Below are 17,893 nucleotides of genomic sequence, written 5' to 3' on the forward strand. Positions count from 1 at the left end.
TGGATAGATGGGCGTCCTTTTCTTGGTCGAATGGCCGGCCTTTTCTTGGTCGGATGGCCAACCTTTTCTTGGTCTGATGGGCGTCCTTTTCATGGTCGGATGGGTGTCCTTTTCTTGGTCGGATGGGCGTTCTTTTCTTGGTCGGATGGGCGGCCTTTTCTTGGTCGGATGGGCGTTCTTTTCTTGGTCGGATGGGCGTCCTTTTCATGGTCGGATGGGCGTCCTTTTCTTGGTCGGATGGGCGTCCTTTTCTTGGTCGGATGGGCGTCCTTTTCTTGGTTTGATGGCCGTCCTGTTCTTGGTCGGATGGCCGTCCTTTTCTTGGTCGTATGGGCATCCTTTTCTTGGTCGTATGGGCATCCTTTTCTTGGTCGGATAGGCGTCCTTTTCTTGGTCGGGTGGGCGTCCTTTTCTTGGTCGGATGGGCGTCCTTTTCTTGGTCGGATGGGCGTCCTCTTCTTGGTCGGATGGGAGGCCTTTTCTTCGGCTCCTGTCCCTCATTCTGCCGTTGTTTGCCGTCCTCCTTTCATGATTGACGTTGGTGAGGCCTCCCTCATCATCCAAGTTGCTCTGCAAAATCTTGCGCCTGTGTAGAGTCATTCCCAGCTCATCCAGGCGCAGTTTGCTCTGCCCCATCTCGGGCAGAGATGAAAACATAGGTGCGCTTGCATGAGCCGGTGAGGTCTTTGCGCATGCACGAGAATTAGGTTGGGTACGAGGATGACGCAGGTGACGTCGTCCACATCATCGGCCATAATCTCACACCTGTGCAAAGACCTCACCAGCTCGCACAAGCGCACCTATGTTTTCGGTTCTGCCAGCAATGGCAGAGCGGACTGCGCCTGTGTGGGCCGGGAATGACTCTGCACCAGTGTGAGATTTTGCAGAGAAACTTGGATGATGAGGGAGGATTGACTCACGTCAATCATGAAAGGAGGACGGCGAACAATGGCAGAAGGAGGGACAAGAGCCAAAGAAAACGCCCATCCAACCAGGAAAAGGACGCCCATCCAAACAAGAAAAGGATACCCATCCGACCAAGAAAAGGACGCCCATCTATCCAAGAAAAGGACACCCATCCAACCAAGAAGAGGACGCCCATCCGACCAAGAAAAGGACGCCCATCCGACCAAGAAACGGACGCCCAACCGACCAAGAAAAGGACGCCCATCCAACCAAGAAAAGGACGGCCATTCGACCAAGAAAAGGACGCTCATCCGACCAAGAAAATGACACCAATCCGACCAAGAAAAGGACGGCCATCCGACCAAGAAAAGGACGCCCATTGAACCAAGAAAAGGACGCCCATCCGACCAAGAAAAGGATGCCCATCCGACCAAGAAAAGGACGGCCATCCGACCAAGAAAAGGACACCCATTGAACCAAGAAAAGGACACCCATCTGTGAGGCAAATCCCGGGATATGAAGATGAATTATGACTTCCAGTCATAATCGCTCATCACTCCCTGGCAGTGCCCCCCTCCCTTCTTGTTCTCAATGTCCAGCATCTGTGAAGGTGTTACACCTCCATGGCCATCTCCTGTGATATGGAGATGAGATGATGTGGGAACAATGGACACAGGAGGACTCCCTGCCGTGACCCTGTGGTAGGAGCTGCTATCTAATTAGCAAGCTTGGAAGTATCCAGACAGAACGACTCCAGTAAAAAATGGTTCATATCTCGCAAGCCATATTTCCGATAAATATGGCAACCATAAAAATGGTGTCTCCGCATGCGGACGATGCTGGCACACCCTTTTTATGGGAGCGGGAGCTTGGGAAATACCCCAGGCGTGATATCAGCCAATGTGGAACTAGTAGACGAGTCATGAGTCCTCTCATTCTGTAGCTAAATTCATAACTGTCACAATGAGAGCATTGGCGTCCGCCTACGACGCTCCCAGGCAAAGTTATGGCCCATATTCCATGTTGTGGATTGTCCATAACTCCAGCCAGGGGTGGAGCAGTGCTCCCTCTGAGGTCACTAAGGTAGGAGGGGACCTGGATTTGCCCAGGTTGATAACCCTACTTCGGCCATTTTCCAGGGTTCTTTCGCTGGGGGTCACGTGTAGGAAACATCTGTGGGAGTTCCTGGAAACCTGGTCTACAGCGCCCCCCTGTGGCCAGACGCACAAGGTAACTGCTGGAACTGTGTATGCCTGTTTGTAACCCATGCTTTGATTGTAACTGTACTCTGACATATGTATATTCTGTAGATTCCCTATTGTATATATTGTAGTTTCTAGTGTGGCTTTAGGCTGATTAAATTATATAATTAATCTTGGGCTGTTCTGTTATCTCGATCTTGAATCCCACGTCTGTGTGTTCGGCTAATAGTTACCGTGAAGCGGTTGGTGGCAGCGAGTTGTGCCAAGGATTATTGTGGGGAGGCCAGTGAGATTCGGGGAGGTTTTATATATTCCGCCCGCGGAGGTCGGGGGAATATATACCCTACTCTCACCGGGGACCCTTCAATAATCGGCATAAGTAGTATAGCGGCCTCCTTGCTTATTGTTGGGCAATTCCATAATTGGCCTGACTATAAGAGGGGCGCTAGAGAGCGCGTCACGTGCTCTGTCTGTCGGTCGGGAGGTATAAAGGAGGGGTGACCCCCACTTGTTACCCCCCGATTGTGACGTACTGGTAGCCAGCGCGGGGGATTTCTGAGTGACCCCCCCGGTGGTTTGTGACATATTGGTGGCATAGCGGTGGGATCGAGATAATAGTGTGTGTGAGTGTGAGACCCATACTCCCAGACACTAAAGACTGCCTGCAGCAGCTGTGGCTGCTGGGGTCTTCAGACTAGCTCAACACTAGAGTGTCAGAGTGCAGATACTGTAAGGTGTGTGGAGGCATCAGGTGTCAGTTCTGTGTCAGTGACCAAAAGTCTGCAAGAATGGCTGATGGCACCAGGAGCAGAGCTAGGCAACTGGCCAATGCTAAAGCAGGAGCCGAAGAGAGGGAGGACGGTGCTGTGGACAGTAATGAGGAGGTTGCCCACGAGTCCTCCAGGAGCTCGACGCCAGAAAACAGCTCTGCAGAGGACATTGCACAACCTGGCACTGCTGGACAAGATGAGGAGCAGCTCACCCAAGGGTCCTCAACGAGCCAGATGCCAGCCCTCCGCTCTGAAATGGACAGTGAATCACCTGGCTCTGCAGCGTGCCGCAGATCACCACTTGCCAATCCCTCCGGCCTGAGAGGTGCAGAGGCCCTCCTTCAAGCTGCCTTGGCCAGGCTTATGGCTGGAGACCGGGATACCTACGAGATACTCATGGCCGAGCGTGGGCGACAGGCAGCGCGTGACGCTGAGGCTGCGGAGCGGCAAGCAGCGCGTGACGCTGAGGCTGCGGAACGGCAAGCAGCGCGTGAGGCTGCGGAGCGGCAGGCAGCGCGTGAAGAGCGAGAGCGAGAGCGACAGGCAGACCGTGACTACCAGCTGCAGCTAGCTCAGCTCCGGCCCTCATCAGCCACATGTGACCTTCAAAACACCAAACTTCCAAAGGTCCGTGTTGAGGACTTCCCAGTGCTGGAGAAGGATGGAGACTTGGACTCTTTCCTGACTGCTTTTGAACGGACTTGCTTGCAGCACCATCTGGACAAGGATCAGTGGGCCAAATACCTGACCCCCCGTCTAAGGGGTAAGGCCCTGGATATCCTTGGGGACTTGCCTGCTGAGGCAGATCAGGGCTACGACACCATCAAGCGGGCCCTGATCCAACAGTACAACCTCACTCCAGAGTCCTACCGCAAGAAGCTCCGGACCCTGCAAAAGGGACCAAAGGACTCCTGGGCTGACCACCGGCGGGCACTTGCCCGAGCTGCCGACCACTGGACCCAAGGCCTGCAGCTTTCCACCGGACCGGAGATCCTGGACTTGTTCATCACGGAGCAACTCTTGTGGAACTGCCCTGAGGATCTCCGCCAGTTCATCCGAGACCAGAAGCCAAAGGGGTCCACGGCTACAGCTGCCCTGGCCGATGACTACACCAACAATCGGGCTCCTGAGGCCAGGAGAGCAGCCACCAGCAGCACCTGGAGAGGGGGTAAGATGAATTCTGCGACTGCCCCACCTGCCCCTAGACTGCAGGGGGTGTCCCCCTCAACTCCCCTCTCCAGGCCCGTGGCAGAGCCAAGACGGTGCCACCAGTGCAACCTACCTGGACACTTCAAGGCCATGTGCCCTCAGCGTCCCAAGGCCCCGGCTCCGTCCCCGTCCCAAGGGCCGCCCAAGGTGTATTGTGTGGGTGGGGGTGGTGGTAGGTCCCTGGACAGCTTCCAACCTGTCACCGTCGGCCGGTCTGTGACCATAGGACTGCGAGACAGCGCCTCGGAGGTGACTCTGGTGCGGCCTGAGATGGTGTCCCCCCAAGACTTGATCCCTGGAAAAACCCTCGCTGTCTCCGGGATTGGAGGCATTGACCCGGCGCTGCCTGTTGCTGACATTTATGTGGACTGGGGCGCAGGGCGAGGGGTGAGGGAGGTGGGGGTAACTGATCGGATCCCCGCAAACGTGCTACTTGGGACAGATTTGGGGCAGATAACCTCCCAGTTTGGGCCCCCCCCAAGGGCTGAACCTTCAGCCCGTACTGACATGACTCCTAACAATGTTAATGTGTTATCTATGAATGATGTAAGGGAGGAGGGAGTGAACTCTGATATTTCTGCTTGCATAGACACCATAGACACACACTCAGCTGCAGCTGTGACAGGGGAGGGGGTCAGAGAAAGGTGTGACAATGCCTCTACAAGTAACCAGCCAGTGAGCTGGGATCTGTTGCCCTCTGCAGGGATAAGCAGAGAGCAGGGTGCTGCAGGGGGAGGACCAGTGTGTGGGGTGGGGGCTACCACAGCAAATGTGGGGTCCCCAGAGATTTCACAGCGGGGTTCTGTTGCTGCAGGGGGGGAACAGGCAGGTGAGATTGGGGCCGGTCCCGGAGCGGAAGTGCTCCCAGGTAAGATCTCGGTGCATGGTTCCCCCACAACCGGGGTGTCAGGAAGCCAGGTAGGTCTGCCTGAACCGGCGACTTGGTCAGGAACGGAGGAGGAGCAGGCACGACCCACGGTCGCAGCGGCTGTGGCCGCTGTCACCCGCAGTGGGAGTGCTGGAAGCCAAGGGGCCTCCCGGAGGTCCGATAGCTCTTCCCCTTCTGACCAAGTGGCAGCCGAGTCAGGCGGAGGCCAGGACACAGGTCCCGGGGTACTGACCGAAGATGTGACAGTCTCGTCGATTCTGGCCACATCTAGTCAGGGGTTTCAGGCAGCGTTAGAAGCTGACGACAGCCTGAAAGCTCTTAAGGAGCAGGCGGCACAGCCTCCCTCGGACTCGGACCCGGAGCGAGTGGTCTGGGACCAAGGACGGCTGTACCGGGTCACGGTCCAGCAGGGTTCACCGGAGGCGTGGCCCAGGGACCGACAGTTGGTGGTACCCTATCCGTTCCGGACGGAGTTGTTGCGGATCGCACATGAGATTCCGATGGCCGGACACCTAGGGATCGCTAAGACCAAGGCCAGGTTAAACCAGCATTTCTACTGGCCAAAAATGGGGGCCGATGTGGCTGCCTACTGCCGTTCGTGTGAAACCTGTCAGAGAGTGGGGAAGGCGGGGCCACGCCCCAAAGCCCCACTGGTATCTCTGCCCATCATCGATGAGCCTTTCAGGAGGGTGGCTGTGGATCTGGTCGGCCCGCTGGCCATCCCCAGCAGCTCCGGGAAACGCTTCATACTGACGGTAGTGGACTATGCCACCCGGTACCCAGAAGCAGTGGCCTTGTCGTCCATTCGGGCTGACAAGGTGGCCACCGCATTGCTGGAGATTTTCTCCCGAGTGGGTTTTCCCCAGGAAATGCTCACTGACCGGGGGACCCAATTCATGTCCCAGCTGATGGAGGCCCTCTGTAAGCAAGTCCAGGTGCGACATCTGGTGGCCAGCCCGTACCATCCAGACTAATGGCCTGTGCGAGCGGTTCAATGGCACCTTAAAGCAGATGCTTAAGATGTTGGTCGACTCCCATGGGCGTGACTGGGAGCGGTATCTCCCACACCTGTTATTTGCTTACCGGGAGGTTCCACAGGCCTCAACAGGATTCTCACCGTTTGAGCTCCTGTACGGGCGACGTGTGCGGGGCCCCCTGGCTCTGGTGAAAGAGGCTTGGGAAGGGGATTTGGCCACCCCTGGAGTGTCGGTTATCGAGTATGTCATGCGCTTCCGGGACAAAATGCAGGCCTTGACGCAACTGGTACACGACAATATGGCTCAAGCCCAGGCCGATCAGAAGCGTTGGTACGACCAGAACGCTTGTGAGAGGACCTACCAAGTGGGTCAAAAGGTGTGGGTACTGGTCCCCGTACCACAGGACAAGCTTCAGGCAGCCTGGGAAGGCCCATACCTCGTGTACCAGCAGCTCAACCCTGTGACGTACCTGGTCACCCTGGACCCTGTCCGTGGAAGGCGGAAGCCCTTCCATGTGAACATGATGAAGGCACATCATGAGCGGGAGGCATGTGCGCTCCCCGTGTGCAACCTGCCCGAGGAGGGAGAAGCGGAAACCCTCTTGGATATGCTAGCCCAGGTTAGGGCAGGCGGATCCATTGAGGATGTGGAGGTTGGCCACCAGCTCTTGGAGGACCAACGGTCCCAGCTGTGGGCCACCCTACTCCCCTTCCGGGGGTTGTTTACCAACCAGCCCGGAAGGACTGACTTGGCTGTCCATCACGTGGACACTGGGGATCATCCCCCGATCCGGCGTTCAGCATATCGGGTCTCCCTGGAGGTGCAGCAACACATGCGCCAGGAGATTGACGAGATGCTGAAGCTGGGGGTGATCCAGGCATCCAACAGCGCTTGGGCCTCGCCTGTAGTCCTCGTCCCTAAGAAGGACCGAACCACTCGGTTCTGCGTGGACTACAGGGGGCTCAATGCTGTCACGGTCGCCGATGCGTACCCAATGCCACGCATCGATGACCTGCTCGATCAGTTGGCCGGGGCTCAGTACCTGACCATCATGGACCTGAGCCGGGGATATTGGCAGATCCCCCTGACTCGCAAGGCCAGGGAACGCTCTGCCTTTATTACCCCATTTGGACTATACGAGTCCACGGTGATGCCATTCGGGATGAGGAATGCCCCTGCCACTTTCCAGCGGATGGTCAACACCCTGCTCAAGGGACTTGAAGGGTACGCGGCCGCGTACCTAGATGACATTGCCGTCTTCAGTCCCACCTGGGAGGACCACCTAGAGCATCTAGCACAGGTGCTCAGGCGGATCCACCGGGCAGGTTTGACCATCAAGCCGGGAAAGTGTCAGCTGGCCATGAGCGAGGTCCAGTACCTCGGTCACCGGGTAGGCGGGAGAACACTGAAGCCCGAGCCTGAGAAAGTGGAGGCCATCGCATCCTGGCCCACCCCCAGGACCAAGAAGCAGGTGATGTCCTTCTTGGGGACCGCCGGGTACTATAGGAGGTTTGTTCCACGCTATAGTAGCCTGGCAAAGCCCTTGACGGACCTCACCAAGAAGAAGCTGCCCTCTGCAGTCGATTGGACAATGGACTGCGAGACAGCCTTCCAGGCCCTAAAGGACGCCCTGTCCAGCCCGCCCGTGCTACAGGCAGCCGACTTCACGCGGCCGTTTGTAGTACAGACCGACGCCAGTGACTTCGGCCTCGGTGCGGTGCTCAGCCAGGTGGACTCTGCGAGCCAAGAGCACCCAGTCTTGTACCTGAGCAGGAAGCTGTTACCAAGGGAAGTGGCCTATTCCACGATGGAGAAGGAGTGCCTGGCCATAGTGTGGGCCCTGCAGCGTCTGCAACCCTATCTATACGGGCGCCACTTCATCGTGGAGACGGACCACAATCCCCTCAGCTGGTTGCACACCGTCTCTGGGACGAATGGGCGATTGTTGCGATGGAGCCTTGCGCTCCAGCAATACAACTTCACCATTCGCCACAAAAGGGGCCGTGACCACGGTAACGCAGACGGGCTGTCCCGACAAGGAGAGGTCGCGGACGGGCGCACGGGGGAACACCGGAGTGTGCTGCCCCCTAGCGCCCTCAAAAGGGGGGAGGTGTGAGGCAAATCCCGGGATATGAAGATGAATTATGACTTCCAGTCATAATCGCTCATCACTCCCTGGCAGTGCCCCCCTCCCTTCTTGTTCTCAATGTCCAGCATCTGTGAAGGTGTTACACCTCCATGGCCATCTCCTGTGATATGGAGATGAGATGATGTGGGAACAATGGACACAGGAGGACTCCCTGCCGTGACCCTGTGGTAGGAGCTGCTATCTAATTAGCAAGCTTGGAAGTATCCAGACAGAACGACTCCAGTAAAAAATGGTTCATATCTCGCAAGCCATATTTCCGATAAATATGGCAACCATAAAAATGGTGTCTCCGCATGCGGACGATGCTGGCACACCCTTTTTATGGGAGCGGGAGCTTGGGAAATACCCCAGGCGTGATATCAGCCAATGTGGAACTAGTAGACGAGTCATGAGTCCTCTCATTCTGTAGCTAAATTCATAACTGTCACAATGAGAGCATTGGCGTCCGCCTACGACGCTCCCAGGCAAAGTTATGGCCCATATTCCATGTTGTGGATTGTCCATAACTCCAGCCAGGGGTGGAGCAGTGCTCCCTCTGAGGTCACTAAGGTAGGAGGGGACCTGGATTTGCCCAGGTTGATAACCCTACTTCGGCCATTTTCCAGGGTTCTTTCGCTGGGGGTCACGTGTAGGAAACATCTGTGGGAGTTCCTGGAAACCTGGTCTACAGCGCCCCCCTGTGGCCAGACGCACAAGGTAACTGCTGGAACTGTGTATGCCTGTTTGTAAACCATGCTTTATCTGTAACTGTACTCTGACATATGTATATTCTGTAGATTCCCTATTGTATATATTGTAGTTTCTAGTGTGGCTTTAGGCTGATTAAATTATATAATTAATCTTGGGCTGTTCTGTTATCTCGATCTTGAATCCCACGTCTGTGTGTTCGGCTAATAGTTACCGTGAAGCGGTTGGTGGCAGCGAGTTGTGCCAAGGATTATTGTGGGGAGGCCAGTGAGATTCGGGGAGGTTTTATATATTCCGCCCGCGGAGGTCGGGGGAATATATACCCTACTCTCACCGGGGACCCTTCAATAATCGGCATAAGTAGTATAGCGGCCTCCTTGCTTATTGTTGGGCAATTCCATAATTGGCCTGACTATAAGAGGGGCGCTAGAGAGCGCGTCACGTGCTCTGTCTGTCGGTCGGGAGGTATAAAGGAGGGGTGACCCCCACTTGTTACCCCCCGATTGTGACGTACTGGTAGCCAGCGCGGGGGATTTCTGAGTGACCCCCCCGGTGGTTTGTGACACCATCCGACCAAGAAAAGGACACCCATCTATCCAAGAAAAAGGACGCCCATCCGACCAAGAAAAAGACACCCATCCGACCAAGAAAAGGACGCCCATTGAACCAAGAAAAGGATGCCCATCCGACCAAGAAAAGGACGCCCATTGAACCAAGAAAAGGACGCCCATTGAACCAAGAAAAGGATGCCCATCCGACCAAGAAAAGGACGCCCATTGAACCAAGAAAAGGACGCCTATTGAACCAAGAAAAGGACGCCCTTCTGACCAGAACGGTTACTTTACATACGTGGTGGCAGATGTTATAAACTTACTTCTGGGGTCTGCAGGGGGAGTCAGGGAACAAGGTGCACTTTCATACAATGCAGCCCAGGAGCTGCAAGAGGTGAGACTTTTGGTTCAATTTTAGTGACAGGTTCCCTTTAAGAAAGGATCCTGGTGGGCTTGCAGTGCACAGCCTGAAGATTAACCCCTTCATATCTGTGCGATTTTCTGTTTGTTTTAATTCTCCCCTTTTTTTGAAGAGCCATAACTTCTTTATTTTTCCGTTCCACACATCCATACGAGGGCTTGCTTTTTGCGGGATGTGTTGTACTTTTGAATGACACCACTTATTTTATCATACGTTGCACTGGCAAACTATAAAAATCTTCCAAGAGAATTGAAATTGCAAAAAAACCTGCAATTTCACAATGTTTTGTTTTGGTTTTTTTTACCATGTTCACTATATGGTAAAACTGACCTGACAATATCATGCCCCAGGGTTGGTCGGTACGAGAGCGTTGATACCAAACATGTATACGTTTTTTGATATTTAAGTGGTAAAAAAAATCAGAAATTTGTTAAAAAAAAAAAATAAAATAATCATAATAATAATAATAAAAACAATTTGGTACAAGTACGTAGATACCAAATATGAATTTTTTTTTTATTTAAGTGGGGAAAAAAAACATAAATTTGTTAAAAATAATAAAAATAAAAAAAAAAATCGGTACAAGTACGTCGATATCAAACATGTATATTTTTTTTTATTTAAATGGAGAAAAAAATCAGAAATTTGTAAAAAATAAAAAATAATAATAATAAAAATAAATAAATAAAAAATAAATAAATAAAAAATTAGATTATTTTTTCTCCCTATGCCGGCTACCGATCGGATTAATTTATTTTATATTTTGATAGATGGAGCATTTATTTGAAGAGATGATCTTACATCAGCACCGCTATGTATAGCCCACATCCCGCTCTCCTGGAAGGGGCAGCTCCGGGGAAGGAGACAGGTTCTCTTTGGCGCCAAGGTATCTTTTGTGAATGAAGACCATGAGATGACATCAGCGATATCCATGAGGATGTGTGAGTATGAGCGCTCCCCGGAGAGGGTGAGGGTGAGATCATCGGATGCCCGAGCTCCAGACAGGACGGATTCAATGAGAGAGGAGAATCCGAGCCCCTCCCCCACTGAGAGAAATAGAGTGTGAGCTCATCCTCCGCAGCGATCCCCCCACATCTCCTCTACAGGGGGACAGATCACTACAAAGGATGGAGCCACCAGCAGCGCCAACATCAGCACCACACAGGAGCATCACTGCACCGCAGCACATCCGAGATATGGAGACCTGTGTATGCGCTATACAGAACACCATGAAAAAAGAAATAATATATATACACACCTCAGATGCTGCAGAACCTCATAGTACAGCTCAGCTGCTGCAGAACCTCATACTACAGCTCAGCTGCTGCAGAACCTCATAGTACAGCTCAGCTGCTGCAGAACCTCATACTACAGCTCAGCTGCTGCAGAACCTCATAGTACAGCTCAGATGCTGCAGAACCTCATAGTACAGCTCAAATGCTGCAGAACCTCATACTACAGCTCAGCTGCTGCAGAACCTCATAGTACAGCTCAGCTGATGCAGAACCTTATAGTACAGCTCAGATGCTGCAGAACCTCATAGTACAGCTCAGATGCTGCAGAACCTCATAGTACAGCTCAGCTGCTGCAGAACCTCATAGTACAGCTCAGATGCTGCAGAACCTCATAGTACAGCTCAAATGCTGCAGAACCTCATACTACAGCTCAGCTGCTGCAGAACCTCATAGTACAGCTCAGATGCTGCAGAACCTCATAGTACAGCTCAAATGCTGCAGAACCTCATACTACAGCTCAGATGCTGCAGAACCTCATAGTACAGCTCAGATGCTGCAGAACCTCATAGTACAGCTCAGCTGATGCAGAACCTTATAGTACAGCTCAGATGCTGCAGAGCCTCATAGTACAGCTCAGATGCTGCAGAACCTCATAGTACAGCTCAGCTGCTGCAGAACCTCATAGTACAGCTCAGCTGATGCAGAACCTTATAGTACAGCTCAGATGCTGCAGAACCTCATAGTACAGCTCAGATGCTGCAGAACCTCATAGTACAGCTCAGCTGCTGCAGAACCTCATAGTACAGCTCAGATGCTGCAGAACCTCATAGTACAGCTCAAATGCTGCAGAACCTCATACTACAGCTCAGCTGCTGCAGAACCTCATAGTACAGCTCAGCTGCTGCAGAACCTCATAGTACAGCTCAGATGCTGCAGAACCTTATAGTACAGCTCAGATGCTGCAGAACCTCATAGTACAGCTCAGCTGATGCAGAACCTTATAGTACAGCTCAGATGCTGCAGAGCCTCATAGTACAGCTCAGATGCTGCAGAACCTCATAGTACAGCTCAGCTGCTGCAGAACCTCATAGTACAGCTCAGCTGATGCAGAACCTTATAGTACAGCTCAGATGCTGCAGAACCTCATAGTACAGCTCAGATGCTGCAGAACCTCATAGTACAGCTCAGCTGCTGCAGAACCTCATACTACAGCTCAGATGCTGCAGAACCTCATAGTACAGCTCAGCTGCTGCAGAACCTCATAGTACAGCTCAAATGTTGCAGAACTTCATACTACAGCTCAGCTGCTGCAGAACCTCATCGTACAGCTCAGATGCTGCAGAACCTCATAGTACAGCTCAGCTGATGCAGAACCTCATAGTACAGCTCAGCTGGTGCAGAACCTCATAGTGCAGCTCAGCTGCTGCAGAACCTCATAGTACAGCTCAGCTGCTGCAGAACCTCAAACTACAGCTCAGCTGCTGCAAAACCTCATAATACACACCTCAGCTGCTGCAGAACCTCATAGTACAGCTCAGCTGCTGCAGAACCTCATAATACACACCTCAGCTGCTGCAGAACCTCATAGTACATTTCAGTTGCTATAGAACATCATACTACAGCTCAGCTGCTGCAAAACCTCATAATACACACCTCAGCTGCTGCAGAACCTCATAGTACAGCTCAGCTGCTGCAGAACCTCATAGTACAGCTCAGCTGCTGCAGAACCTCATAGTACAGCTCAGCTGCTGCAGAACCTCATAGTACAGCTCAGCTGCTGCAGAACCTCATAGTACACACCTCAGCTGCTGCAGAACCTCATAGTACACACCTCAGCTGCTGCAGAACCTCATAGTACAGCTCAGCTGCTGCAGAACCTCATAGTACAGCTGAGCTGCTGCAGAACCTCATAGTACAGCTGAGCTGCTGTAGAACCTCATAGTACAGCTCAGATGCTGCAGAACCTCATAGTGCAGCTCAGCTGCTGCAGAACCTCATAGTACAGCTCAGCTGCTGCAGAACCTCATAGCACAACTCAGATGCTGCAGAACCTCATAGTGCAGCTCAGCTGCTGCAGAACCTCATAGCACAACTCAGCTGCTGCAGAACCTCATAGTACAGCTCAGCTGCTGCAGAACCTCATAGTACAGCTCAGCTGCTGCAGAACCTCATAGTACAGCTCAGCTGGTGCAGAACCTCATAGTACAGCTCAGCTGCTGCAGAACCTCATAGTACAGCTCAGCTGCTGCAGAACCTCATAGTACAGCTCAGCTGCTGCAGAACCTCATAGTACAGCTCAGCTGGTGCAGAACCTCATAGTACAGCTCAGCTGCTGCAGAACCTCATAGTACAGCTCAGCTGCTGCAGAACCTCATAGTACAGCTCAGCTGCTGCAGAACCTCATAGTACAGCTCAGCTGCTGCAGAACCTCATAGTACAGCTCAGCTGCTGCAGAACCTCATAGTACAGCTCAGCTGCTGCAGAACCTCATAGTACAGCTCAGCTGCTGCAGAACCTCATAGTACAGCTCAGCTGCTGCAGAACCTCATAGTACAGCTCAGCTGCTGCAGAACCTCATAGTAGACGGACGGCTCGGGCGCACACATCAATATGTGACGAGTAATAACAGGAAATCTACAATCTGACGTTTCTCGGCGGCGGATACCTCGGACACGCAAGGGTTAAGCGTGGGGTCTGTTTATTTTCATCCCGCTCTATCCACGTGACCCGTAGCCCCGCCCCCGGAGACCGCTCTGTTTAATTTCCCTAATTCAATGGCGGCTGAGACACTCAAATCCAGCCACGTATCTAGTGCAGCTTCAGCCAATCACCGCTCGCCTGCCCCTCAGAGTCCCGCCTCCTACTTCTGTTGACGTTATCAGCAACCAATGGAAAGCAATCTCCTCACCAGATCCATCGTCCAATCAGCTTTAAAGCTTCTTCCCAAGAAAAAATTAGTAAACCGGAGGAAGTGATGGAAGGACGTGATTGGCTGAGAGTTCTCTATCACAGAGGGAGCTCCCGTGAGGCTTTGCGTGCACGGCTGACAGCGCTACACTCATTCACCAATAGAGTCAGGCGAAGTTTGTTAGTGGGCGGAGACCCTGAGAGCAGAGTGACGGGCTCAATAACCAATAAACATTCGATGTGTCATCTTTTCATCTTGTGATTGGCTAGGAGGCGGGCCTTGTGTCTGCGCACTCGGGGGGAGCTGTCTATACTTATAAAGGTATCATGGCGGCGCGGAGGGAGGACGTGTGATCCGGCGGCGGCGCTCCGTGCAGATGCGCGCTAGGACATGATGTGGCGGCGGCTGTGCTGGCCGGTGACTGCGGCGCTGCTGCTGCTATCAGTGCTCGCTGCCGGGCTGGTGGAGCAGGGAGCTCCGGGGAGAGACGCTGGATACCCCTGGGAGGAGCAGCAGGAGGAGAGCAGCGGCCTCCGCTCCCTGGCGCCGGGACTCGGGGCTGCAGCTGCTTATCCGACCGGAGATGTGATCGTGGAGGACGACGAGTCCGGAGCGGAACCGGAGGAGAGCGGCCGGGAGGAGCGGAGAGCCAGGTGACCGCGGGGAGGAGCGGAGTGCCAGGTGACCGCGGGGGCGGGGAGGAGCGGAGAGCCAGGTGACCGCGGGGGCGGGGCGGAGAGCCAGGTGACCACGGGGGCGGGGCGGAGAGCCAGGTGACCGCGGGGGCGGAGCGGAGAGCCAGGTGACCGCGGGGGCGGAGCGGAGAGCCAGGTGACCGCGGGGGCGGAGCGGAGAGCCAGGTGACCGCGGGGGCGGGGAGGAGCGGAGAGCCAGGTGACCGCGGGGGCGGGGAGGAGCGGAGAGCCAGGTGACCGCGGGGGCGGGGAGGAGCGGAGAGCCAGGTGACCGCGGGGGCGGGGAGGAGCGGAGAGCCAGGTGACCGCGGGGGCGGGGAGGAGCGGAGAGCCAGGTGACCGCGGGGAGGAGAGCCGGGGGACCCGTGGGGGCGGGGAGGAGAGCCGGGGGACCGCGGGATGTGCTGTTGAACCTATGTGCGGTACTCTGCGAAACTGCTGGTGCCCCACAAGGGTCTGTGCTGGGATCTGTAGTGCTCCTGTAGATCACGGCCCCCTATAGCTGCACATGGGGGTCTGCAGCCGCTGGTGGGAGCAGTACAGGCCCCATCTAGGGAAACTGCCTGCACCAGACACTGGAGTGTGACATGTGGCCTCCGTGTCTACCTCCACCGTCCTGTAGTAAGGCGACCATCCTTTAATAATTGGGGAGAAGCTGTGGAGGGGGGAGACCTAGGAAAATGCTGCCGCCTCGTCCCCGGACTCATTTCTCCATTAAACTAGAAGGTTGATCCAGAGGAAGGCAAAAACCCCATGGGACAGAGTCGGCTCCACATAAGGGACAAATCCTTCCTGACTCCAGATATGGCCCTCGTACCAATTCTCTGGATCAGTCTCTCGTTACAGTGTGCACATGACCATATATATTTGGCATTACAACATCGCGGGCACGGTAGGGGATCTGCTGGGCCGCCGCGGGCACGGTAGGGGATCTGCTGGGCCGCCGCGGGCACGGTAGGGGATCTGCTGGGCCGCCGCGGGAACGGTAGGGGATCTGCTGGGCCGCCGCGGGCACGGTAGGGGATCTGCTGGGCCGCCGCGGGCACGGTAGGGGATCTGCTGGGCCGCCGCGGGCACGGTAGGGGATCTACTGGGCCGCCGCGGGCACGGTAGGGGATCTGCTGGGCCGCCGCGGGCACGGTAGGGGATCTGCTGGGCCGCCGCGGGCACGGTAGGGGATCTGCTGGGCCGCCGCGGGCACGGTAGGGGATCTGCTGGGCCGCCGCGGGCACGGTAGGGGATCTGCTGGGCCGCCGCGGGCACGGTAGGGGATCTGCTGGGCCGCCGCGGGCACGTTAGGGGATGCGCTGGGCCGCCGCGGGCACGTTAGGGGATGCGCCGGGCCGCCGCGGGCACGTTAGGGGATGCGCCGGGCCGCCGCGGGCACGTTAGGGGATGCGCCGGGCCGCCGCGGGCACGTTAGGGGATGCGCCGGGCCGCCGCGGGCACGTTAGGGGATGCGCCGGGCCGCCGCGGGCACGTTAGGGGATGCGCCGGGCCGCCGCGGGCACGTTAGGGGATGCGCCGGGCCGCCGCGGGCACGTTAGGGGATGCGCCGGGCCGCCGCGGGCACGGTAGGGGATGCGCCGGGCCGCCGCGGGCACGGTAGGGGATGCGCTGGGCCGCCGGTGACCCACAGCCCTAGTGATGCTGTGAGTAATAGAGAGCCGCAGTGCCCATCATGGTTGTCACGTTCCCATTGCTTCTTTGCAGTGACTGGATAAGAGGGGTGACCGGAGCCTGGTGCCGCTCATTGTTCTGTACCTTCTGTTGTGTCGGGGGTATCGGCACCTCTTAGAGGAGCAGACCCAGGGCTCCATCATGGCCTCATGCGTTGAACGGCCCGGGGCCTTGTTTAACGCGGCTGCTCCTGGCCAGCTTGCGCTCAGCTTGGCTCCCTGTCCGTGCTCACTTCTGTCCCTGGCATTTTGGGCGCCATGTTGCAGGACTTTGCCAGTCACAAGAGTATAGACCATCAACCACAGAGGCTCAGACTGGAGACCGGCCCAGGGCAACAAACCAGTGTGCCTTTGTCTAGTTACAAGACTCCAACATCCACGGCCTGCCAGCTCCTTCTGAGTCTATGGGACCAGTGTCGGTGGTGTCCTTGGCCTGGAGCTCATCCAGAAGCCTCTTTTTCTTGGGCCGTCTCAACCTTGTCACTTTTATGCTCTTTCGTCACTGACTGTCCAATAATCCAGAATATCTGATACTCCGGCTCCTTCTTTGGCCGTTTCTTGTGTACACTTCCCGTCTTGTGATCTGGATCCAGCTCCTTTGTCAGTAATCTTCCATTCCGGTCGGAGCACAGTAAATATTTGCGCAGGGCTCGTGACGTTCCCATTGCTTGTTCTCTGCAGTTCCTCCCGTCGTCCCCTGTACACTGGGGTTTTTCCTTTTTGCCTCCTGTAGTTTTCGGCTTCTTGTGGTTATTTGCCGGCGGTGTTGTCTCCGCGCTGCCATCCGGCTATTTCTGCTCCTCGCCCGCCCCATGGGGGCAATTAGACGGCAGAGGAGCGGAGCGGTGGGAATTGTCGGCTCGGGCGGCTTCTTCTTTCTCTTACTCTAGCAACCGCTGCAGTGACACCGCCAGCCCTCGTCTTGTCACACCTCACCTGTAATGTTTCCCGCCAGGTGTCACCCAGCTTTCCTAGTGTCCTGAGTGGCAGATTAATGCTTTTATATCACTCTGACCGAAAGGAGTATGTGGGAACTGCGGTGATGGCAAAATAAAGTCAAGCCCTAGACTTAATGGGGTCTGCCAGAACTTTAAAATTGATGACCTGTCCGATGTAGGTTCGTGGGGGTCCGACCCATTGAAGTGAATCTGAGCTGCAGTACCTGAGAACGGCCACTAGAGTGTAACTAAGAGATCATGGGAGGGAATGTGGAGGGAATTTTTACTTTTCTCCTCCCTAAAGTTTTGTGTTTTTCTCTGTAGGTCGCTGGTGATCATCAGCACTCTGGATGGGAGGATCGTAGCCCTGGATGCAGACAATCACGGCAGGAAGCAGTGGGACCTGGACGTGGGCTCGGGGTCTCTGGTGTCCTCCAGCCTCAGTAAACCAGAGGTATGTCGGGGGTCTGCGGGGCAGATGGAGTATAAAATCAAATCATTGCTGTAACACGGCCGACCAATCCAACCTGTTGAAGATTACACCTGATCAGCGGTTGCACTTTCGTGTTTTTCCAAAGATAAGACCTCGAGCAGAGGACCTGCAGGGATTGCAGCCGCGGGCGCGCATTGGATTGGCCACTCCACATCCAGCGATAGCGATTTCTTCTGGTCTACAG

The 17,893-nt window shown here is 55.0% G+C and overlaps 2 protein-coding genes across 5 annotated transcripts in view; one reads left to right on the forward strand and one right to left on the reverse strand.

The window, feature by feature from the left end:
- The window catches only part of RPIA (ribose 5-phosphate isomerase A), a 134,182-nt gene extending 120,472 nt beyond the window's left edge, over nt 1-13,710 (reverse strand). Inside the window, exon 1 of one of the 2 annotated variants that reach the window (XM_075332642.1) lies at nt 13,662-13,710. The gene's annotated coding sequence lies outside the window, so the exon portion shown is untranslated. The remainder of the gene's footprint in view (nt 1-13,661) is intronic. The other variant, XM_075332621.1, reaches the window with a different exon arrangement.
- A 529-nt stretch (nt 13,711-14,239) lies between these two features.
- The window catches only part of EIF2AK3 (eukaryotic translation initiation factor 2 alpha kinase 3), a 106,420-nt gene continuing 102,766 nt past the window's right edge, over nt 14,240-17,893 (forward strand). For 2 of the 3 annotated variants that reach the window (XM_075346675.1, XM_075346683.1), the window contains exons 1-2: nt 14,240-14,557; nt 17,541-17,670. In XM_075346675.1, the coding sequence (XP_075202790.1) occupies nt 14,295-14,557; nt 17,541-17,670 (393 nt within the window). In that variant the 5' untranslated portion in view covers nt 14,240-14,294. Of the gene's footprint in view, nt 14,558-14,921; nt 14,935-17,540; nt 17,671-17,893 lie in introns of those variants that run through there. The other variant, XM_075346691.1, reaches the window with a different exon arrangement.

Source organism: Anomaloglossus baeobatrachus, chromosome 1 (genome assembly GCF_048569485.1).
Source record: "Anomaloglossus baeobatrachus isolate aAnoBae1 chromosome 1, aAnoBae1.hap1, whole genome shotgun sequence".
Lineage (NCBI taxonomy): Eukaryota > Metazoa > Chordata > Amphibia > Anura > Aromobatidae > Anomaloglossus > Anomaloglossus baeobatrachus.